Source organism: Oculina patagonica, chromosome 12 (assembly GCF_052425735.1).
Source record: "Oculina patagonica isolate OP01 chromosome 12, crgOcupat, whole genome shotgun sequence".
Lineage (NCBI taxonomy): Eukaryota > Metazoa > Cnidaria > Anthozoa > Scleractinia > Oculinidae > Oculina > Oculina patagonica.
Genome location: NC_135769.1, coordinates 10530103 through 10553874, shown reverse-complemented (window position 1 = coordinate 10553874; position 23772 = coordinate 10530103). Strand labels below are relative to the sequence as shown.

Genomic DNA, 23772 nt, shown 5'->3' with positions numbered 1-23772 from the left:
CGGGTCGGGTTTTTGAGTGACGATACATTTCAACTTTAAGCAGCTTGTATACCACAACAAACAACTCAACTGAAAATCGGCCAATTTAGCTGTACTAAAGAAAGATGAAAGTTTCAGATGAGATACGTTTTATACGTTTTACCATAACTACTCAATGACGTCACCACTTATTTTACACAAGACCGATTTACTTGTGATAAAGGATTTTGGACATGAAATGCTTGTCTCAATGTCTGTGAAATTTTAAAAAATTTTGTGAGAGCGTTTTCGAGAAAATTTCGGATGAAGTTTTGAGGTGTTAAAATACAAAAAAAAACTAAGCAGCCTTGAAATGTTATGTAAAGTAAATATAAACTGCATAGACTCATTCATTCGAAGGCTAAGTAAGCAAGAATTAAGAAAAAACAAAAACACCAGATTGCGTTGACAGTAACCTTGACTGCCGACAAAGTTTTCTTTTCCTAAATTGATGTGTAAATTGGTTTGCAAATCAAGGTATCAAACTTACGCTTACATGTATGTATGCAAGTTTTCCTTCTTCCCACGATTAATCAATGAATGGAACTTCCTTCCGGAGGATATTGTGAATACAATTTCCGTAGATAGTCTTAAATCTAAGTTAGTTAATAGTTTGTAATATTCATTATATTAGTATACGTTTTATTAAGATTGTTACATTTTTTAAATATCCTATTGTATTAGTTTTTATTTAGATTTTTAAAGTTGGAGTGATATCTCGCGATTTTTACTGACTTAACAAAGTGTAGATGTAGATCAATGTAAAACAACAGCTAAAAGGGACTAAATGGGGTAGATTGACCTGTATTTCAAGGAGTATGTAATATCTGCCTATCAGGCAACCTGATAGGCAGGGCCTGATAGGCCTGTGATCTTTACTTCTTCTGTCGTATTCTTTTTTCGCCTCCAAGGCGAATTTTGTTAATTTTGCCCAAACAATATGTCAATACAGTCGCATTCCAAGTGCAGTGCGACCGCCGTTCCACGTCTATTGGCCACAAAAGCAGCTAGCGTTTGGATGATGCAGCAAAATGTTTGAAAATCTTCTCGACGGTGAAGGCGAAACCCTTGTAAAAATTTAGGAGGCAAGACGATTAACTGAGAACAGATTCTTGTTGACAACAATTTTTTTGTAACAATCGTATAAATTGGAAAGAAATCCAAGGTTTGCTCTCGCAATTATCAAAAATTCTCTGATATTTTAACTGTGCATGCAGTGAATACTGTTATTACGCTAGATGAGAGAGGTAAGGCGAAAAGGCGAACATGGGGTCCACAAAGTCTCCCCTTCTTTCTTCTTAAAAACCATAATCCACATAAAATGGCTCTTAAACATATTACTAATTCAGGGAACTCGTATCAACAGTACGTAAGAATAGGCGCTATTTGTAAGATTGGTTTAAAGAGACTAACCTTTCGTAAGATATCGCCACACCAATCTCAGATAAATGCTGAGTTACGTGCGTGATTCGCTTGCTTCGCTCGACTTTTCAACGATTGTCACTTTGAATTAGATGCGTTGCAATGCTTTAATAGCGTCATAACAGTGTCAAAGTTGGATTCTAATTTTAGGCCTCTTGAAAGCCTCTTTTGTGTTTGTTTGATTAATAGAGCAAAACATGGGCGTGCACCTTTTACCACAATTTGACCTCTTGCCCACAAGCTAAATTCATAAAATAGTTTCGATGCGTGGTTGGAGCCACTCAGCCGTAAGTACCGACAAATTAAAGAGCAAGGTTGACAGCGATGCCATCGAGTTACTATTGCGTAACTTCCAGACGCCTAAAAAAGGAGGCCCTGGTTTTACTGTTACTCGACAAACCCGCCCTTGATATTGTTCAAAAACTTTCGTCCAGTTAGTAATTTACCATTTGTTTACAAATACTCAGAACGCCTTCAGCGTGTTCTCGCTGCTTGTCCTTCAAGTTGCGCTGGGCGTCGATGAGAAAACGTCTGGGTACATTTAAAGTGTGATCAAATTACAGTCTTCCGCTCAGAGTGGATGGACCGTTCCCTCTACCACTGCTAAAAAGGATATTCTTCTTTATCTATTTATTTTTGCTACCATTCATTCCAACAATTTTTCTGGGGTTGCATTCCCCATAGATAAAATTATTTGGATGCAGGTAAACTGCTTTGCCGCCTTACACTGACTGGATTTTAGGACTTTTTTTTTTGTTTCCTTAGTTTTCATTACTTGATTTGTTGAAATCTTTACATGATGTGCGTTTGGTCCCTTGAGACCAATATAATTTGTACTGTAGCTATCGTGGCCCCATTTTTAAGGCCTTGGCGTCGACATGTTTTAAGTGTTACAGGTTTATTTGTCCTGCAGTCCTCACGACTAGAAGGCCCGGCAATACACATTTAGATATCAATTTTGTTTTAGAAGTGTGAGGGGTTTTATTTAGATAATTTAATTCTGGCAACATTTTTTGTCAGCCCGTCCTGTACTGGCCAACTTATTTAATTTATAGGCTTCGTCCTCGGTTATCACTGGAGTTTTACCTTCAGGTTATGTTTGAGGCTTAGTTCCTCTATTATAATTATTATTATTATTATTACTATTGTGACAGGGTCACTAGACACATATTTTATTATTTTTTTAATAATTATAGAGACTCTTAGATTTTTCTGTTTTGCCTTGTAATTTTGTGTTCAAGAATTTTCCGGTTTAATTTCGCAAGCCTTTGCATCGCTCCGGAATGCTTCTACGTGTGAGCATTAATCACGTTTCATTGCTAAAATTGCGCTAGTGGCGGTTAGGTTTTTGTGGTTTCCTTTGAGTAGGTCGTTTTTATTAGATTATCTACGCTTATCACCTTAAATTATCGTAATTAGCGCAGGATATCCTTGCCGCTGCGTTTACTCGCAAGGAAGTGGTTTTTAAGGCTTGGCAAGCCTATTCTAAACTCGTTTTAGTACGTGAGAAACTGCCATTTCTCTGTCACTATTCTGGTATAAATAGAAGCACATTTCTAGCTCGTAGTCAGTTTAGTTTTCGAGGCTTTACTGGACAAGTCGAAGAGCAGAGCAGAAAGAGAAAGCTTGCTTCTAGCAAGGTAGGCTTGATTAGTTTGTTTATTTGTTATTATAAACAAGTACTTGACCTGGCTAATTTCTGCATAATTCTAGTCGCTTTATATATTATATTGTAGTTTTAGTTTTCGTTATGTTCTTTTAATTCAAACTTAGAGTTTTATTTTGTTTCGTAACTCAAGCGAATCTATTTGTGCTTTAATGCTAGGCAAACGCATCTATTTTTCATTCATCGGAATCGATTTCTTGTCTGTTTAGTTTTCATTGTGTTTGTAATTGGAGCCGAGTGTTCGTCTCCAAAGTTCTATTTTTGTTTGACTCTGTTTACGCATTTAACACTCGTTTTCTGCTAAATTCAACCTTCTTTTATTGTCAAGTAAATCATTTTCATTGTAGTTTACAACTGTAGTTGGAAATCTATGTTTTCCTTTTCTTGTTTTATACACGGATTCGCTTCTTTCGTTTTCGACTACTCTAACCTTTGATCTGTGAATGTAAATTCCTTGTTTTTGTCATGTTATAGCCGTGGAGTTCCATTCTACTGTAGAATTATTCATCGTTTCAGAAGACACTTTTTATCGTTTACGCGAATTGCTTGTGCAACACGCGTCAGGCATTTCTGTCAATCAAGTTGGTTTTAATAGTTTAACATTAAGTGTACGTCATTTCCGTTACGTCACGTTTTCCAAAGTAATGCAGTTTTCAACTTGTATTTTCAAGTTCTTTGGTTTAGCTTCTGTTATTTTCTTGTACACTTATTCGTCACTTCATTATTTTGTAGTTGCTTATACTCAACTATAGATAATCTTGTTTTGTAGTCCGTGAATTATTTTATTGTTTTTGACTTATGTTGTTAACTAGGATTTTTCAAGTTTATTTTCCTATCTTGTATTGTCAATAATTTATTGCATGTAAAATATTTGGTTTGTTTTGTATTTTTCTACTAGGAGTAATCCATTAGTCGTTCCCGTTTATTACGTTTACTTTCTAGTTTATTCGCTTGTTGTATCTTTATAATAATAATAATAATAAATATATTTTTATAGCGCCTATAAAAATATCATCTTTGATGAGTTTTGGCTATTAATAAACAATTGCATAAGAACATCCTTGAATCCTACTCGTTCCTGCCCGCCTGCCGCCGCCGACCGTTACACTATTATAATCATTATCATTATCATTATTATTCTTATTGTTTTATTTAGATAATTTAATTCCGGCGACATTTTGTCAGCCCGGCTTGTATTGGCCAAATAACAATTTTATTTCTGAGGTTTTGTTGATCTATTGTTTCTGAAGTTTTGAGTTCTCCAGCTTATTTGTGAGGCTTAGTTCCTCTATTATTATTATTATTATTATTATTATTATTATTATTATTATTATTATTATTATTATTACAAGTGAAACCGGTAAAAACAATATATAATTATATATCCCATAGAAAACAGGTAAATGTGAAAATAGATTAGTGTGTATCAATCAGATCAATCTGCAGCTTACTTTCATAAGCAAATGCCCACAATGTGCGGTTCCAGAAAATATCCATACCCACCCCAAGGATGGTCATTGGAAATTCCGAGGGGGATGAGGGTCTCAATAGTACAAACTTTTTAAAGAAAGTATGAAGCAAAACTAGAAATCCCAGGGGGTGGGAGGGTCCAAACCAAAGAACCATCCTTGGGGGAGGTATGGATATTTTTCGGAACCACACCCTGTGGAACCAAGCCTGTGCTGCAAAAAAACTTGACACATTAACTTAACCTGGAGTAAAATTTGTGGTCTGCGGTAAAAATTATGTAAATTCTCTGTTATTTCATTATTTTTACATGTTTTTATTGAAACAAAAAAATGTTTTGTCATGAACCTCAGAATGATTTTAAAACTTACATGTAATTAAGTGTCAGTATTTACATGAAGCCTTATTGGGCTCTAGGAGAAGCCACGAGCCAAGCAGCCCACACTGCCGGAGCTTATCCCGGTTTCTGCAGCATTAAGCGGCTAGGAATATTTCTACTCCCCCCTGAATGGGATGCTAGTCAACTGCAGGGTCCCCCCCCCCAGCATTATGTCGCCGGTACCCATTGACACACCTGGGTGGAGAGAGGCACTATGAGAGTAAAGTGTCTTGCCCAAGAACATAACACAAGTGACCCCGGCTGGGGCTCGAACTCGGACCGCTCGATCCGGAGTCCGGTGCACTAACCGTTAGGCCACCGCGCCTCCCATCTTATTGGGTTCTGGGATGTTCATATTATATAAAAAGCCATCAATGTCACTTAAGTATATTCAGGTTTAAACTGGCAACATGTGGGAATCAATCATGTGATAATTTTATTACATTGACACAGTGTGTATTTTTGAGTTCATTTTGACTAACAGGAATGCCCTTGCAAAGTCTTCCAAGTAACCTGTAAATAGAAAGAAAACAAACAAAAAACTATTATTTTGCTGAAATTGCTATTTTCCAGCATGCAGACTGTATATTAAAATTAAATGGCCCTTTTCAGTGTGAGTGAAAACTGGCTGCTTTTATGTTAGGCCAGTGGATCCAATATTTTTTTTCCACTTGCTATAACTGTAGATAGCCAAATGACATTTATGGATTTTTATTTTTTGTTGTAGTTGTTTCGAAAGAAACATGTGGCTTCGGTTAAGCTTATAATGGTTTCACCTTGCCCAGTCTACCTAGGTCAGGCAAGGAAGAAATTAATTTTCTTTGCACCCTTCCTTTCATTAATTATTGCAGAAAAATGTCATATTATTTTAATAATCTTTAAAAATGTTTTGGACCCTAAAACTGAATTTTGTAATCTGTTCATTTCAAAGCATTACATCACTGAAATCTATGTTTGGTATTCTTGTAGAGCAAGTTGCCAACAAAAACTAAGCTGAAGTTTATTTAAATCGAATTTACAGCTACTGCTTGGCTAATTTTAATATGAGTTAAAAAAACTTGGGTCTTGACAAAGTGCGAGCCAACAAGTCATGAGAGCCATTCCACTATATACAATTATAGTTCACCACTAATTTTTCTCCGATTCTGATTGGTTTTAATTGAACACGTGACGCGATAGTGCCCGTCCGCCGGAGGGCACTATCAGCCCATAGTGCCCTCCCGTGAAAAAATGCCCGGATCGATAGTGCCCGCCCGTGACTGTTTTTTGTAAACAAGCTGCCTGCAGACAAAAAAACCCAACCACATTCACTGCATTTAGTGGGTTTCTCGTCTGGTTTTGTTTCGTTTGTTAAATTTCGGCTTTCAATTGAGTTTTTTATCCTCAAAATTAAAATAATTCACGATTCTTGTTTTTGTATGTGCGCGCGGAGGAAAATTTAGTGAAGAACAATAAAGACAATAGAGTGTTTCTGTCTCGGAACTATCGGTCTGATAGTTGCCCCTTGGAAATTTGATGTTCTTAAAACTAGCATATTTGCCCTCGAAGCTTCGCTTCTCGGGCTAATATTTGTTTTAAGAACATCAAATTTCCGCGGGGCAACTATCAGCCGATAGTTCCTTGACAGAAATACTCTATTGTTAAAATAGCACATTGGTTGGCCTAAAAAGCTCCCTGGTAAGCCTAAGCAGTACTCCAGTTAGCCTGAGTATAGTTAGCTGAGGTGGCTTCAGGTTATGCTATTTATTGGAGTTAGGTATTTTGGCTTGTATGGCACTTATGTGTCATGAAACATACGAGGCATGAAAGCCATTCCAGTTAGCCTACATAAGATTCCGGTTAGCCTATATAGTACTCTGGCTAGCCTTAAAAGCACTTTGGTTGCCAAAGGGTACATCATGTTGCTTGCAGTTAGCTTTATATTGGGATTAGGGTTTTCTGGCTTGCTTAAGTTTAAGGCCTCGCGATTTTTTACATTGCTACTTTAAAATGCTACTGTAGGTCATCCAACAACTGAAAATACAGGCCTTACAAACAAACAGATTTTGTGTAAAGTAGACAAATGTCTGGACAAAAAGCAGATCTTAAATGCCTCAGACAATGAATGTGTGTAGAGAGAAGGAAGGGAATTGCCAGAATTGACTGTCACATAACTATGTGTAAAACTAAGAGATCAACAATTACCTGAACTCCATAGTTTAACTCGCTGAACAGTAATCCAGAATGTCCTGTCAAAACATTAGGCATTCTATTAGTCCCTGACCTGTAAACCACAAAATGCAAAGGAAACGTAAATCTATGTTAACCAATACAATAAAACATCATGGGAAGAACAAATTTTGAGTTAAGAAATGGTCTCATTCATTAAACATACCCAAAAAGGCATTCCAAAACGTGAGTAGCACTGTTTAATTAAAGTCGAGATTAGCTACCAGGTTGACTGCAAGTAGTCTCTAGTCTAACTTAAAAAAAGAGATCACACTGAGCTGAAATGTTTCTTCCAATTTCAAAGGTATCACATAAAATCTTCCTGACGTAATTTTTCTTTGCGGTCTAAAATGGCCATTTGGTCAATATTTTGAGGAACATTTTCTCATGTATAAATAATGAAAGGATGCGAGTCTTATTAATTTGGAAAACAGTAGCTTAAAATTCAGATAACGAACATAAATAACAGTTGTATGCCTCGACGAAATGACTGCCATTTAATACTATCGCCTTGTTCTCACCATCCAGTGCTCGACACTAACTTTTTTGGATACTAGGCAATTGGCTAGTAGGTACAAATAATCACTAGCCCACAAGGACAAGTCACTAGCCCCACCCCCCCCTTAAAAAAAAACAAAAAAAAAAAACAGCCAAGTTTAAATCAGCTAATCGTTTAGCACTATATTTGTTTGAGTCCACACAAGTACATCTTTCCTTCACTGAGACGCAGCAACGATGCTATCATCCAACTCGGTTAAGAATTTCTTGACCGTGGATCACACTTCTTTTTCTCTTCATGCTGTGTGTGGTCCTCTGGTGAACAATGTAAATCTGGCTCACGATTATCGGCCCTTGAAGGCGGTTCTCTTGTAGGTAAAGTGTTACAAAAGCTTGAAATCATGCTCGCGCGGTCGCTCGCGCGAAAACCCCAAGATGGCCGACTTATTATTGCTCTCTCCCAGGTCCCTTTTGGGTGTCATGGAAGCGAGGACAGAGGGTCTTTTCCAAGATGGCGTCAGGTTTGCGAGTTGATCATACGATATATACTAGTTATGCAACGCTTTCGAGTGGTATACTATGGAATATCCCACGAGTCACTTGTATTTTCTCGGTATACACACGAGCCTTTAGGCGAGTGTGTATGCCAAGAAAATACAAGTGACAAGTGGGATATTCCATAGTATACCACGAGAAAGTGTTGTGTAACTATTTTATACCATGCCATAGAAAATACGCTTACTAAATTTCGTCAAGAATACAGTCGCAGCGCACTATGGGAAGGTTGGGTTGAATACCATCGAATATACAACGGCTTTCCTGTATTCTGATTGGCTGTATTTTCTATGGCATGGTATAAAAATCCGTATGCGATGTGGGTCGCAAGCGCTCTGGTTTAAATTACTCAAGCTATGGAAACTAGATCCTGATGAAGGTTTCTGGGAGAAAAACTTCCCAAGTTATAGAGTTGTAGTTGATTTATTTTTCCACGAATTTACTAGTCTATGGGCTAGTAGGAAAGTACTTTTACTAGCCAAGCATGAAATTTTACTAGTCCTTGGCTAGTGTACTAGCGTTAGTGTCGAGCACTGCCATCTATTTTTTTACGCCTAGCCAGGCTTTAATTCCAGTAAGCTAAGTTGATAATCATGATAAACGTCGAAGACATAAGCTTTAACCAGTCTAAAAAAATCAATGTTCAATGAGAAACGCTCACCTTCCTGTTAGTTTCTTTTGCCCACGTTTTCGCACGTTTCTACTCATTCCATATTCTTCTTTATCCGGAATACAAATAAAGGAGGTTTTCCCCACGTTTGGGGACTCGTTTTGATCGCGTCAAGAAGGAAAAACATCGACAAAACTGTCCTCTATAACTCAAAATTTTGTCGCATAGTCGCCATTTTGAAAATGCTCTTCATGAGCCCACAATACGGACCACGGGGAATCCGCTGGGGTGACCACCAGCAGGGGGAGGGGGAGGGGCAGCTATTTAACTTCTCCCCAGGCCCACTCCTTTCGTCTGGAAGAAATTACATTCAACCTCGCGAAAAGCAATTGAATTTTGAAAAAACTGACAACGCTATTATAAAGAGCATACACTCCTTCCTTTGGCAAAATTTTCTTTTATTCCTACCGCAAATTGTCGTTGAGAAGGAAGCCAACAAACTTTTCAGTTGTATTTTTTATTGCCGTCCTTTTTAAGAAAAAAGTAATAATGGCCATTTTTAAAAACACTATTTAAAAAGCTACAACTTGGCGTAAAAAAATCTTAAGAGAAAGATACAGGTAAAGTTTTCAAGCGAATTTAAAACTGCGGTCCGTTCTGGTCACGTGACCAATGACGTCATAACAATAAAAGTGATAAAAATGTACTTAACATATAAATATCTACCAACATGTAATGTTTTGCTTCCTCACATTTAATGCAACGCCAGATACGCACTTGTACCCAGACTCCCACTTTTTGAAAATTGTACATAGCCCCCTTAATTTTTTATATTTTTTTCGGTACCCGGGCAGTCTGAAATACCTCACACCAATGTGCTTCAAACTGCAATGACTGCTTTTTCAGTAACAAAATATCTTTGTCACAGTGAGCAAAAACGAACTTCAGGGCAATGTCACGTGACTAATGACGTCATCGTCCTACGACTTATACAAGAAGTAGTTTATGGTAAAAGTTATTTCTATACGACGTACTACTCCTGCTGACTTCAAACTGACCAAGTTATTTGGCATTGACGATTTTTCAGTTGCAAAGGAGTTTGGGAAGGTTTTTATTATAATTATATATTGTTTTTATAATTATTACAAGTGAAACCGGTAAAAACAATATATAATTATATATCCCATAGAAAACAGGTAAATGTGAAAATAGATTAGTGTGTATCAATCAGATCAATCTGCAGCTTACTTTCATAAGCAAATGCCCACATTGTGCGGTTCCAGAAAATATCCATACCCACCCCAAGGATGGTCATTGGAAATTCTGAGGGGGATGAGGGTCTCAATAGTACAAACATTTTAAAGAAAGTATGAAGCAAAACTAGAAATCCCAGGGGGTGGGAGGGTCCAAACCAAAGAACCATCCTTGGGGGAGGTATGGATATTTTTTGGAACCACACCCTGTGGAACCAAGCCTGTGCTGCAAAAAAACTTGACACATTAACTTAACCTGGAGTAAAATTTGTGGTCTGCGATAAAAATTATGTAAATTCTCTGTTATTTCATTATTTTTACATGTTTTTATTGAAACAAAAATGTTTTGTCATGAACCTCAGAATGGTTTTAAAACTTACATGTAATTAAGTGTCAGTATTTACATGAAGCCTTATTGGGTTCTAGGAGAAGCCACGAGCCAAGCAGCCCACACTGCCGGAGCTTATCCCGGTATCCGCAGCATTAAGCGGCTAGGAATATTTCTACTCTCCCCTGAATGGGATGCTAGTCAACTGCAGGGTCCCCCCCCCCCCAGCATTATGTCGCCGGTACCCATTGATACACCTGGGTGGAGAGAGGCACTATGAGAGTAAAGTGTCTTGCCCAAGAACATAACACAAGTGACCTCGGCCGGGGCTCGAACTCGGACTGCTCGATCCGGAGTCCGGTGCACTAACCATTAGGCCACCGCGCCTCCCATCTTATTGGGTTCTGCGATGTTCATATTATATAAAAAGCCATCAATGTTACTTAAGTATATTCAGGTTTAAACTGGCAACATGTGGGAATCAATCATGTGATAATTTTATTACATTGACACAGTGTGTATTTTTGAGTTCATTTTGACTAACAGGGATGCCCTTGCAAAGTCTTCCAAGTAACCTGTAAATAGAAACAAAACAAACAAAAAACTATTATTTTGCTGAAATTGCTATTTTCCAGCATGCAGACTGTATATTAAAATTAAATGGCCCTTTTCAGTGTGTGAAAACTGGCTGCTTTTATGTTAGGCCAGTGGATCCAATATTTTTTTCCACTTGCTACTGTAGATAGCCAAATGACATTTATGGATTTTTATTTTTTGTTGCAGTTCTTTCGAAAGAAACATGTGGCTTCGGGTAAGCTTATAATGGTTTCACCTTACCCAGTCTTCCTAGGTCAGGCAAGGAAGAAATCAATTTTCTTTGCACCCTTCCTTTCATTAATTATTGCAGAAAAATGTCATATTATTTTAATAATCTTTAAAAATGTTTTGGACCCTAAAACTGAATTTTGTAATCTGTTCATTTCAAAGCATTACATCACTGAAATCTATGTATGGTATTCTTGTAGAGCAAGTTGCCAACAGAAATTAAGCTGAAGTTTATTTAAATCGAATTTACAGCTACTGCTTGGCTAATTTTAATTTATGAGTTAAAAAAACTTGGGTCTTGACAAAGTGCGAGCCAACAAGTCATGAGAGCCATTCCACTATATACAAATAGCACATTGGTTGGCCTAAAAAGCTCCCTGGTTAGCCTAAGCAGTACTCCAGTTAGCCTGAGTATAGTTAGCTGAGGTTGCTTCAGGTTATGCTATTTATTGGAGTTAGGTATTTTGGCTTGTATGGCACTTATGTGTCATGAAACATACGAGCCATGAAAGCCATTCCAGTTAGCCTACATAAGATTCCGGTTAGCCTATATAGTACTCTGGTTAGCCTTAAAAGCACTTTGGTTGCCAAAGGGTACATCATGTTGCTTGCAGTTAGCTTTATATTGGGTTTAGGGTTTTCTGGCTTGCTTAAGTTAAAGGCCTCGCGAATTTTTTACATTGCTACTTTAAAATGCTACTGTAGGACATCCAACAACTAAAAATACAGGCCTTAAAAACAAACAGATTTTGTGCAAAGTAGACAAATGTCTGGACAAAAAGCAGATCTTAAATGCCTCAGGCAATGAATGTGTGTAGAGAGAAGGAAGGGAATTGCCAGAATTGACTGTCACATAACTATGTGTAAAACTAAGAGATCAACAATTACCTGAACTCCATAGTTTAACTCACTGAACAGTAATGCAGAATGTGCTGTCAAAACATTAGGCATTCTATTAGTCCCTGACCTGTAAACCACAAAATACAAAGGAAACGTAAATCTATGTTTACCAATACAATAAAACATCATGGCAAGAACAAATTTTGAGTTAAGAAATGGTCTCATTTATTAAACATACCCAAAAAGGCATTCCAAAACGTGAATAGCACTGTTTAATTAAAGTCTAGATTAGCTACCAGGTTGACTGCAAGTAGTCTCTAGTCTAACTTAAAAAAAGAGATCACACTGAGCTGAAATGTTTCTTCCAATTTCAAAGGTATCACATAAAATCTTCCTGACGTAATTTTTCTTTGCGGTCTAAAATGGCCATTTGGTCAATATTTTGAGGAACATTTCCTCATGTATAAATAATGAGAAGATGCGAGTATTATTAATTTGGAAAACAGTAGCTTAAAATTCAGATAACGAACATAAATAACAGTTGTATGCCTCGACGAAATGACTGCCATTTAATACTATCGCCTTGTTCTCACCATCTATTTTTTTACGCCTAGCCAGGCTTTAATTCCAGTAAGCTTAGTTGATAATCATGATAAACGTCGAAGACATAAGCTTTAACCAGTCTAAAAAAATCATTGTTCAATGAGAAACGCTCACCTCAGTCCTCAGGTCCCTGTTAGTTTCTTTTGCCCACGTTTTCGCACGTCAATACTCATTCCATATTCTTCTTTATCCGGAATACAAATAAAGGAGGTTTTCCCCGCGTTTGGGGACTCGTTTTGATCGCGTCAAGAAGGAAAAACATCGACAAAACTGTCCTCTATAACTCAAAATTTTGTCGCATAGTCGCCATTTTGAAAATGCTCTTCATGAGCCCACAATACGGACCACGGGGAATCCGCTGGGGTGACCACCAGCAGGGGGAGGGGGAGGGGCAGCTATTTAACTTCTCCCCAGGCCCACTCCTTTCGTCTGGAAGAAATTACATTCAACCTCGCGAAAAGCAATTGAATTTTGAAAAAACTGACAACGCTATTATAAAGAGCATACACTCCTTCCTTTGGCAAAATTTTCTTTTATTCCTACCGCAAATTGTCGTTGAGAAGGAAGCCAACAAACTTTTCAGTTGTATTTTTTATTGCCGTCCTTTTTAAGAAAAAAGTAATAATGGCCATTTTTAAAAACACTATTTAAAAAGCTACAACTTGGCGTAAAAAAATCTTAAGAGAAAGATACAGGTAAAGTTTTCAAGCGAAATTAAAACTGCGGTCCGTTCTGGTCACGTGACCAATGACGTCATAACAATAAAAGTGATAAAAATGTACTTAACATATAAATATCTACCAACATGTAATGTTTTGTTTCCTCACATTTAATGCAACGCCAGATACGCACTTGTACCCAGACTCCCACTTTTTGAAAATTGTACATAGCCCCCTTAATTTTTTATATTTTTTTCGGTACCCGGGCAGTCTGAAATACCTCACACCAATGTGCTTCAAACTGCAATGACTGCTTTTTCAGTAACAAAATATCTTTGTCACAGTGAGCAAAAACGAACTTCAGGGCAATGTCACGTGACTAATGACGTCATCGTCCTACGACTTATACAAGAAGTAGTTTATGGTAAAAGTTATTTCTATACGACGTACTACTCCTGCTGACTTCAAACTGACCAAGTTATTTGGCATTGACGATTTTTCAGTTGCAAAGGAGTTTGGGAAGGTTTTTATTATAATTATATATTGTTTTTATAATTATTATTATTATTATTATTATTATTATTATTATTACTATTATTATTACTATTTTGATCATTATTATTATTATTGTTTTTATTATAAAACTTGTTCTTCTGGTTATGTTTACCTTCGAGGTTTCGCCCTCAAGGTTGTTATATTTACCTTCGAGGTTTTCGCCTTCAAGGTTGTTATATTTACCTTCGAGGTTTCGCCCTCAAGGTTGTTATATTTACCTTCGAGGTTTCGCCCTCAAGGTTGTTATCATTATTATCCTTCGAGGTTTCGCCCTCAAGGTTGTTTTTATTATTATCCTTCGAGGTTTCGCCCTCAAGGTTGTTATTATTTACCTTCGAGGTTTCACCCTCAAGGTTGTTATCATTATTATCCTTCGAGGTTTCGCCCTCAAGGTGGTTATCATTATTATCCTTCGAGGTTTCGCCCTCAAGGTTGTTATATTTGCCTTCGAGGTTTCATTCTCAAGGTTGTTATTATTTACCTTCGAGGTTTCACCCTCAAGGTTGTTATTATTTACCTTCGAGGTTTCGCCCTCAAGGGAGTTATCATTATTATCCTTCGAGGTTTCGCCCTCAAGGTTGTTATCATTATTATCCTTCGAGGTTTCGCCCTCAAGGTTGTTATTATTTACCTTCGAGGTTTCGCCCTTAAGGTTGTTATTTTTATTTTTGAGGCTTCGTCCTCTGTTTCTTTTTGGGCACTCATAGGGCTTGCTGGTGCGTCGACTTTTTGTCTGACATGGCTTAAGCTTGTCCCTGCCCCTTTGCTTTTTATACAACAATTTATGAGCTTCATTTTCTTGTTGAAAAGAGCTTCAGTTTCTGCCTTTATTTGAGTTGTCTTTGAAGATATGCCACCCCCAAGCAATATTTTTTGGCTAGTATTATTATAAATAATCTGCGGCTCTTTCATTATGTTGAGCCAATCAATTTTATGCCCTTTGGGCTTTATGGCTGGCTGTTTGCTGCAGAAACATACTGTTGTTTGCCACAGATGCATATGAGTACACGTTGGGAGTATTCCAAATTAATTAAGCATTGAAATCCCTCTTTTACATATTGCCAGCCTCATAATATAAAGAATACTGATCTCAACTGATAAGAGTATGTCAGTGACAACACCTCAATGCCACCAAAGTCTAAAAGCCGGGAAACAGAGGGCTGTTCTCTTTAACTGGAATTTACAATAATTGATTCAACCATTCTTACTGAATTTAACTTGATTCCTGTTAAACATAAGCACTCATTGCGTCAAGTGTTTGAAGGCCTCTAGAGAATAAAGCATGTACTTTGATTACCTACATTTCTAGTTAACTATAGACGAGAACTCTACTTTATTCCAATGATATCATTCTTTTGCCTAGCACCCCCCCCCCCCCCCCCCCCCCCCCAAAAAAAAAAAAAAAAAATTAAACTAATATTTGCAACGGATGGGAACTCTATCTCTTGTCCTTTCAATCTGGTTGACAATCACACTAAGTGAAGTTAACTAATTGGAAAGATTGTAACGTTTTGCATCTTTTGTCTTGGAATTTATTCATTGTCAGTTGCTGTTTTTAATTTTTGTTTCATAATAAATTGTTCAAGTTTAGTGGCTTATAGCCACTTTGATTCATTACAGGCATTGATAATTTCATTTCTACATTTTTCATCACCTTTGGATTTTATCAATGTTTTTTACCACTCAGCAATGGTTTTTTATTTGTGCATTAAGCCAATAACTTGAGTCTTGTTGCCTTTCCATTACTATACCATGAGAATACGCTTTTATCTGTAAGTTTCCGGTATTTTCAATCCAGAGCTTTTTGTTTTATTGTTTAAGCTTTCCATAATTTGATTTGACCAAGAACACATGGACACTTGTTTTAAACTATGTTGCTACATGAAATTTTTACCTGTTATTTTGCAGCGCTTGGAGGTATTTGTCAGTACTTGGAATTTTTCAGTGCAATCAACTGTTACGGCTTCCATCTCAGTCGAAACATGAGTTCAAAAGATGCCTCCAGTGTTTTGCGGTACGGGGAAGTTGTTTTCTCTAACCCACAGTAGCTCAAGTGTTCAATATCCAGGTCAAGAAACTGTTTGCCATTCATATCATGGTGACAAAGGGTACAGCAGTCAGGAACTTGTAAACACATCAATAATTATCATTCCATTGAAAGCTCAATTCGTTTAGACATTCTCTTGGATAATCAGAGAAGTATATAACAAGTTGATCGTAGTATGTGTGCAGGCCTTACTTTCATGTGTCATTGGCACTGTATTGTTTCTCGTACTGATTTGATGTATAGTTGTTCGGCCGGGGCTCGAACTCGGACCGCTCGATCCGGAGTCCGGCGCACTAACCATTAGGCCACCGCGCCTCCCTGGAACAGGGGGAATTATATTTAGTATATGCTTTTGTTAAAGTTTTATCGGGATGAAAAGGGCTGTCTTGCAAGGGCGGCAGTCCCCCTTCATCTCTGTAAACTAATGATCTTATGATATCTGCACCTGTTTTTTGCGACACGAGGCTGTTTTGCAAGGGCGACAGTCTTTACTGATCTCCTTTTATTATAGTTGCAAATTGTTGCTGTTTTAATTGTAACTTTTGTTGCTGTCTTGTTAGGACCATGGTCAAAATGTTTAAGTACTATGGCAGGAGCACATATGGCCTATAAGCACATATTAACATGCTTATATATTTTATCACACTACAATCAAATCATGCACCAAAATCGAAGGTTAAATGTTAGGTGCTCTAAAGTGCAGAAATCCATTCGACTGTTTGTGTCTTTTATAGTAATGTGTGTTTCGCTCTCTATTAATGAGATAATTGGCTCTGAATTAATTAAAGAATCTACGCACGAAAACGTAACAATGACTAATTAACAGTAATTAGGCCATAACGAGAAACAGCAAACACGGAGACAACCATCGGGTAAATATCTCTCTTTCTAAATATTGTAACTTATTTCACTGTATCTAAACTAATCGCTGATATATTTCACTAGATTTCGAACACGAAACACCCGCAACATAATCCAAGAAGACGTAACAAGAGTGTGTAGTTTGAAACTGATGGTTGAATAAAATACATCACAAAAACGATACATTCGAAATCCGATGTGAATCCTCCAAGAATGGCAGCAGAAGCGAAAAAAGAAGAAGCAAAGAGAATTAGGACCTCAGCCAAGTCACGATTCACAAGGAAACGCAATGAATTCTTGAAGTCCATCCAGGATAACAAAGGTATGGATGCGGTCAAAAGAACCTTTGCGGACTTACACGAAGCTTGGAATATTGTCGAAGGTAAGCATGACATTTACATGATACACTTAACCGAAGACGAAATAGAGCAGAATGAAGCATGGATAAATGAATTACAAGAACTGTACGAAGAAGCAGCGACTGCTCACGCACAGTACGTCAACGACCTAACCTTGCACGAGCAGAAACGAGTGGAAGAATTCCACAAACAAGAATCAATGAGACATGAACAAGAAAAACTAAGGCGACTATTGGAACAATTCAGTATAAAAAAGAAGTCCATGAGGACTATATTTGACACCTTAGTTGAACACGCACACGACGCAATGGAATCACAAAATAAGGACGTAAATACTCCAGAAGCTTTGCGCAAAACCGAAAGAGATTTAGATATCGCGCTAGCAGACTGTAAAGCAGTACATAACACAATGCTCGAGCTACTTGACTACGAAAACGTCGAAAAGGAAATCGAATGGATTCGAAACATGCACGCGCGCCATCAAGAGATCAGTGGCCGTATCGAAGCATTCATCTCTGCTAAAAGGGACGATAACAACGCGAAAGACAAAGGCAATCCGCTACTACTCGAAAAAATCAAAATGCCGTCATTTCACGGAAATGTAAGAAATTACCCACAATTTAAAACAGACTTTGAAAAACAAGTCATGCCGTCAATTAACTCTGAGAACGCCCCATATGTTCTCCGATCATGTCTGGGAAAAGAGCCCACCGACACGGTGAAAAGCGTCGACGACGATATTGATGCAATGTGGAAGAGATTGGACGAAAAATACGGTGATCCTGCAAAAGTCGCTGACGTCATAATGTGTGCAATCCAGAACATGAGACCTATCAGAGAAGGCGAAAGTAAAAAATTCGTCGAACTCATCAACGTCATCGACGACGGTTACAGAGACTTGAAAAGGTTAGGTTTAGAGAAAGAAATAACTACAACCAGTTCGGTGAGCATAATAGAAAGAAAGCTGCCAAATGATGTGAAAAGAGAGTGGGCGAAACTGGTAAGCTCCGAACAAAGTCCCGTCGATAAAAGAGACAAGTTTCCAAGTCTGTTAAGATTTCTCCTTGAACAAAAACAAGCAATAGAATACGAAAACGCAGAGCTACGCTCAAGCAGCAGCCTCCCACTAAGGGGCTCTCTTCATTACCTAGAGAAAAAGAATGACAAAGTCGCCATCTTTTTTTTTTTTTTTTTTTTTTTTTTTTTAAATATTTTTTTTTAAAATAACCTATAAATAAAATACCTATAAAAAAATATTATTATTATTATTATTATTATTATCCAGAAGGACAAAGTTCGTCACGCTATAAGAGAACCAAATGCCTATACCATGAAGGTGCCAATCACTGGACTAATGAATGCAGACTTTATCTCTCAAAGCCAGTACAGGAAAAGCTTGACACATTAAAGGAAAGAGGAGCATGCTGGTCCTGCTTAAGACGGGGTCACAGAATTCAAGACTGTACAAGCAAGAAACCCTGTGGCGTTAACGATTGCAAAAGGTTTCACCACAAAACACTACACGAAGAAGAACGGGACAAAGGATTGCCAACCGTCATCGCTTCCGCAAGCGGTTCTGCAAGTGTATGCAATAACAACGAAATTGAAACGTGCTTACTCCAAATACAAAGGATACCTACAAAGAATGGATTTGCAAACGTCTTGTGGGACACGGGAGCGTCATTATGTTTTATCACAAACGCAAAAGCAAGGGCGGAAAACCTTAAGGGTATCAAAACTCAGCTGTCAATTATTAAAGTTGGCGGAGAAAGTGAAAATGTGGACACCTTCAAGTACAAGCTTCCACTTATTGACAAGCAGGGCAAAACAGTCGTATTCGACGTTTACGGAATCGACAAGATAACCTCCCCCATTCCAGCAGTCAATATAAAGGGGATCTCGAAACTATTCAAAGACGTATCCGAAGAAGAACTAACAAGGCCCACCGGAGAAGTTGATGCCTTAATAGGCTATGAATACGCAGACTTCCACCCCTCAAAGGAACAAAGTTCTGGGCATCTACTTTTATTGAGAAATCAGTTCGGACGATGCGTAGGTGGAACACATCCAGTTCTGAAAGGAATCAACGAAAAGTCCTTCATTGGAACCATACACGCCCATCATGTCAAGATGGCAAGAATCGAAGATTTCTACAACATGGAGAATCTCGGAATACAATGTATGCCTCGTTGCGGTGGATGTAAGTGCGGTAAATGCTCACTCGGAAGCAACGCATACACAATCAAAGAAGAAAAAGAATTAACATTAATTGAGAAAAATTTGAGCTATAACACAAAAGAAAAATTATGGACGGCAGAATACCCTTGGATCAGAGACCCTTTTGATCTCCCAGATAACAGAAGAGCAGCATTCGGCATGCTTATATCAACCGAAAAACGACTTTCTAAAAACAAGACACACGCTGAAATCTATCAACAACAGATACAGGACATGATAGATAGAGATGTCGCTCGCAAACTTACACAAGAAGAATTACAAAAATACAAAGGACCTGCGCACTACATCTCACATCACGAAGTGTTAAAGCCAGATTCCAAATCTACACCAGTGAGAATTGTCTTTAACAGCAGTGCCAACTACATGGGTCATGTGCTAAACGAATACTGGGCTAAAGGACCCGACCTTTTAAACAGCCTTCTAGGGATCCTCATCAGATTTAGAGAGAATGAAACAGCATTCATTGGCGACATCAAGAAAATGTATCACACAGTCAGAACAGGAGTGATAGAACAACACACACACCGCTTCCTCTGGAGGAATATGGATGTAACTAGAGAACCGGACACGTATGTTATTCAAAGAGTTTCCTTTGGAGATAAACCTTCTGGCACTATAGCAACTGTTGCACTGCGAAAGACAGCAGAGATGGCTAAAGACAAATACCCACAAGCATCAAATCTACTCATAAACAATACATACATGGATGACATCATTAATAGCGTTGACAATGTTGAAACTGCCAAAAAACTCACGAAAGAAATGGAAACCATTTTGAGTAACGGAAACTTCAAAATAAAGGAATGGATATATTCATATGACAATATTGCTCCAGACCAGGACATTATACCAACGGACATAAAAACAGCACACGAGAAAGTACTAGGTGTTGTATGGAATCCAATTACGGATAATTTCTGCTTCAAAGTCAAGCTAAATGTCACACCCCAAAGCAAGAAACGACACCCTAAACCAAATCAAGGAACGACTACTAAAAATCCCAAGACTCTAACGAAGAGGCTAATTCTATCACAAGTCAACAGTGTTTATGATCCACTCGGATTAGCGAGTCCTCTGATTGTCAGGGCAAAGATTCTTATGAGACGATTATGGATTCACAACCCAAAATTGGATTGGGATGACCCTATACCCGACGAAGATCACCAAAACTGGAATAACTTCTTCCAGGATCTAAGCGAGATGGAAAAAAATCATGTCAATCGATGCACTAAACCTAAAGAAGCAACGGGAAATCCAATCCTCGTAATATTCTGCGACGGATCTAATGATGCATATGGCGCATGTGCTTATGCTAGATGGACACTTTCTAATGGAGACCACGAAACCAATCTTATCTTGTCCAAAAACCGCCTCACACCTTCCAAGAAACTATCAATCGACCGAATAGAGCTCTGTGCAGCAGTATTAAATAAAAGATTAAAAACCACAATTACCGAACAATGCAGGTACCGTTTCGAGAAATGTTATCACATCACTGACTCTCAAATCGTTCACTCCATGATCCAAAAGGAATCCTATGGATTTAATACCTTCGCAGCAGTGCGGGTGGGAGAGATCCAAGAAGGAACCAACACGAAAGACTGGTACTGGACCGAAGGTAAATACAACATTGCTGATTGGTTAACGCGTGGTAAAAAACCAACTGACATAAATCTCGACAGTAACTGGCAGAAAGGACCCGACTTTCTTAAGTTACCGGAAAGCGAATGGCCTATATCAAAGGAAACAACTGCACAACGACAACTGCCGGACACGTTAAAGGTTCTCGCGTCAATTAATGTAACGAGCCTCGCTAAAGAGAACACACTTGCGGACCGAATTAATATCAACAAATACTCGAATTTTGAGAAATTATTAAGAGTGACCGCTAGAATACTAGCACTATACAAGAGAACACCAAGAGTATCATTCCGAAATATAACCAAGGAACTGACAACTGAAGACATCGCAGATGCAGAACTATTCTGGATTAAGCATGCACAAAAGATAATGTATGAAGATATCAAAGGAGGAAGATATAAGCGACTCTGCCCTCGAAAATCTGACAACGGAATATATGTAGTGGGGGGACGCGGTCAACGATGGATAGAGATGAGTTACAACAAGCAAGAGCTCATCTTACTACCTTATGAACACCGATTTTCTAGACTTTACGCAGAACACATTCATCAAAGAGACCATCTTGGAGTACTATCCACAGCTAGTAAAATTCGATCAAGATTTTGGATAATTCGATTACTTAGACTGGTTAAAAGCATCAAAAACAACTGCGTAATCTGCAGAAAACTTGAGAAAAAACTTAGCGAACAAGTGATGGGAAAGTTACCCATCGAAAGACTGAAACCAGCGCCAGCATGGCATTTCACAGCTCTTGATTTGTTTGGACCCTTTAAGATTAAAGATGAAGTAAAGAAGAGAACGACGGGAAAGGCGTACGGTGTAATATTCAACTGTCTTACTACTCGAGCTGTCCATGTGGATATCTCACCAGATTACAGCACACAGAAATTTCTGATGGTATTGAGACGTTTTGTGTCCATAAGAGGTTATCCGTCAAAGCTATATTCAGACAATGGGCCCCAACTTGTATCAGCCAATGAAGAATTAAAAAGGATAATAAAGGACTTTGATCAAGAATCACTCAAACAGTTCGGAGTGACACAAGGCCTTCAATGGATATTCTCGTCTGCCGACGCTCCATGGCAAAATGGCACATCAGAGGCACTTATAAAATCGATTAAGAAAGCAATTACAGTAGCCGTTGGTGAGAGCGTGATGACATTCTCGGAATTACAAACAGTGTGTTTCGAAGCAGCCAACCTAGTAAACGAAAGACCAATAGGTAGACACCCAACCTCACCTGACGATGATTCCTATCTATGCCCAAATGATCTTTTACTTGGTCGATCGACCTCTCGTGTACCAAGTGGACCGTTTACACAAACGGAAAACCCGCGATATAGATTTGAATTTATTCAGAGAATCGTAGATAACTTTTGGAGAAGATGGACTAGAGAATATTTCCCCAGCTTAATCATACATCAAAAATGGCACACGTCCAAGAGAAACCTAAAACAGGGCGATATCGTTCTTATTCAAGATTCAAACCAGGTTAGAGGTCAGTGGAAACTTGGAAAAGTTTCTGAAGTGTTTCCAGGAGAGGATGACAAAGTTAGAAAGGTGCATGTAGTCTACAAGAACCCCAAAGCAGGAGAACCCTTGCACAAATATTCTGGAAGAGGATACGTTACAGTGGAAAGATCAGTTAACAGGCTGGTATTGGTAGTACCAGTCGATGAAAAGGACTCTATATAACTAAAATATTATAAAAGAAAAATATACTGAACATTAACATTTTTCATATTATAAATTTGGCGGGGGGAGTGTTTCGCTCTCTATTAATGAGATAATTGGCTCTGAATTAATTAAAGAATCTACGCACGAAAACGTAACAATGACTAATTAACAGTAATTAGGCCATAACGAGAAACAGCAAACACGGAGACAACCATCGGGTAAATATCTCTCTTTCTAAATATTGTAACTTATTTCACTGTATCTAAACTAATCGCTGATATATTTCACTAGATTTCGAACACGAAACACCCGCAACATAATCCAAGAAGACGTAACAAGAGTGTGTAGTTTGAAACTGATGGTTGAATAAAATACATCACAAAAACGATACAATGTGTAAGCAAGACTCATGTGTAAATGTTCTTACTCACCCAATCTGAGCAACTGGGTAGAGTGCCCAATCAACTTTGTAAACTTTATGGTGAAATTACTTAATAGACAACCAGGTTTATTTTCTTCACATAATTCATAATTAACTTTAGAGTTTAACTTCAAAAGGCAGTTATGTTCACCTTTCTCCCTGAAGGTTGTAAAGTGCCTGGCTCTGCGTTCGGGAGGGTTCAGGTTTTCCTCCTAAATATAAAAGGAGGTTTTTTTCCTGACGGGCAGCAGGCACGCCTGTTTACTATAGACTATTACTATTTTGCTATCCTGTTTAGATACAATTAGACGTAAAACTTTAGTGTTCTTTGTCAGCTGCACTAGCAAGGGCGGTGCAGCAGTTATTTGACTCCACAGTTCTATTCTATTCTTCTGTCTTACAGTAATTGTATTGTGTTGCTTTGGCCTCGGGTGGGGTTGCCCTCTCACTCGTTCGTCGTGCGGGCTGTGGCGGGTTTTCCCCCACCTTTGCTGGGATATTTCCTTGTTTGTCTTTCTTATGTCATCTTTAACTGATTGTTTTGAAATAAGGGATGGACCATTAGAAAAGTGATGGGGGGGGGGGGGGGGGGAATTTTCAGCTTGCACGATTTTTTTTTTTTTACGCCCATTGCTTGTGCAG

The 23772-nt window shown here is 38.2% G+C and overlaps 2 protein-coding genes and 2 long non-coding RNA genes across 5 annotated transcripts in view; 2 read left to right on the top strand and 2 right to left on the bottom strand.

Moving 5' to 3' along the window:
• Window positions 1–23772, top strand: part of LOC144633254 (fibroblast growth factor receptor 1-like) — a 76480-nt gene that overhangs the window by 22026 nt on the left and 30682 nt on the right. The window lies entirely within an intron of this gene.
• LOC144633342 (uncharacterized) lies at window positions 5326–9227 on the bottom strand. Of its 2 annotated transcripts, none has more exons than XR_013567036.1 (3): window positions 8875–9227; window positions 7137–7180; window positions 5326–5465 (listed from the first exon to the last, which is right to left on the bottom strand). It is a non-coding gene; the product is annotated as an uncharacterized LOC144633342 (long non-coding RNA). The 2 variants fall into 2 exon arrangements; XR_013567037.1 differs by having other exon boundaries at window positions 7137–7215; window positions 8875–9223.
• On the bottom strand, window positions 10838–13130 carry LOC144633349 (uncharacterized). Its single transcript, XR_013567046.1, has 3 exons — window positions 12787–13130; window positions 12118–12196; window positions 10838–10979 (listed from the first exon to the last, which is right to left on the bottom strand). It is a non-coding gene; the product is annotated as an uncharacterized LOC144633349 (long non-coding RNA).
• LOC144632092 (uncharacterized) lies at window positions 16680–22727 on the top strand. The gene is made up of 4 exons (XM_078490694.1): window positions 16680–16805; window positions 16879–18324; window positions 18534–19353; window positions 19507–22727. The coding sequence occupies exons 2-4, from the start codon at window positions 17008–17010 to the stop codon at window positions 22725–22727; spliced, it is 5358 nt and encodes a 1785-aa protein (XP_078346820.1). The 5' UTR covers window positions 16680–16805; window positions 16879–17007.

Bases quoted from the DNA above. Each gene is read 5' to 3' on its own strand.
- LOC144632092 (XM_078490694.1), top strand. From the start codon at position 17,008: ATGGCAGCAGAAGCGAAAAAAGAAGAAGCAAAGAGAATTAGGACCTCA. The intron at 18,325-18,533 runs GCCATCTTTTTT...TATCTCTCAAAG, and splicing joins AGAAAAAGAATGACAAAGTC to CCAGTACAGGAAAAGCTTGA. The intron at 19,354-19,506 runs GTAAGTGCGGTA...TTGATCTCCCAG, and splicing joins TATGCCTCGTTGCGGTGGAT to ATAACAGAAGAGCAGCATTC.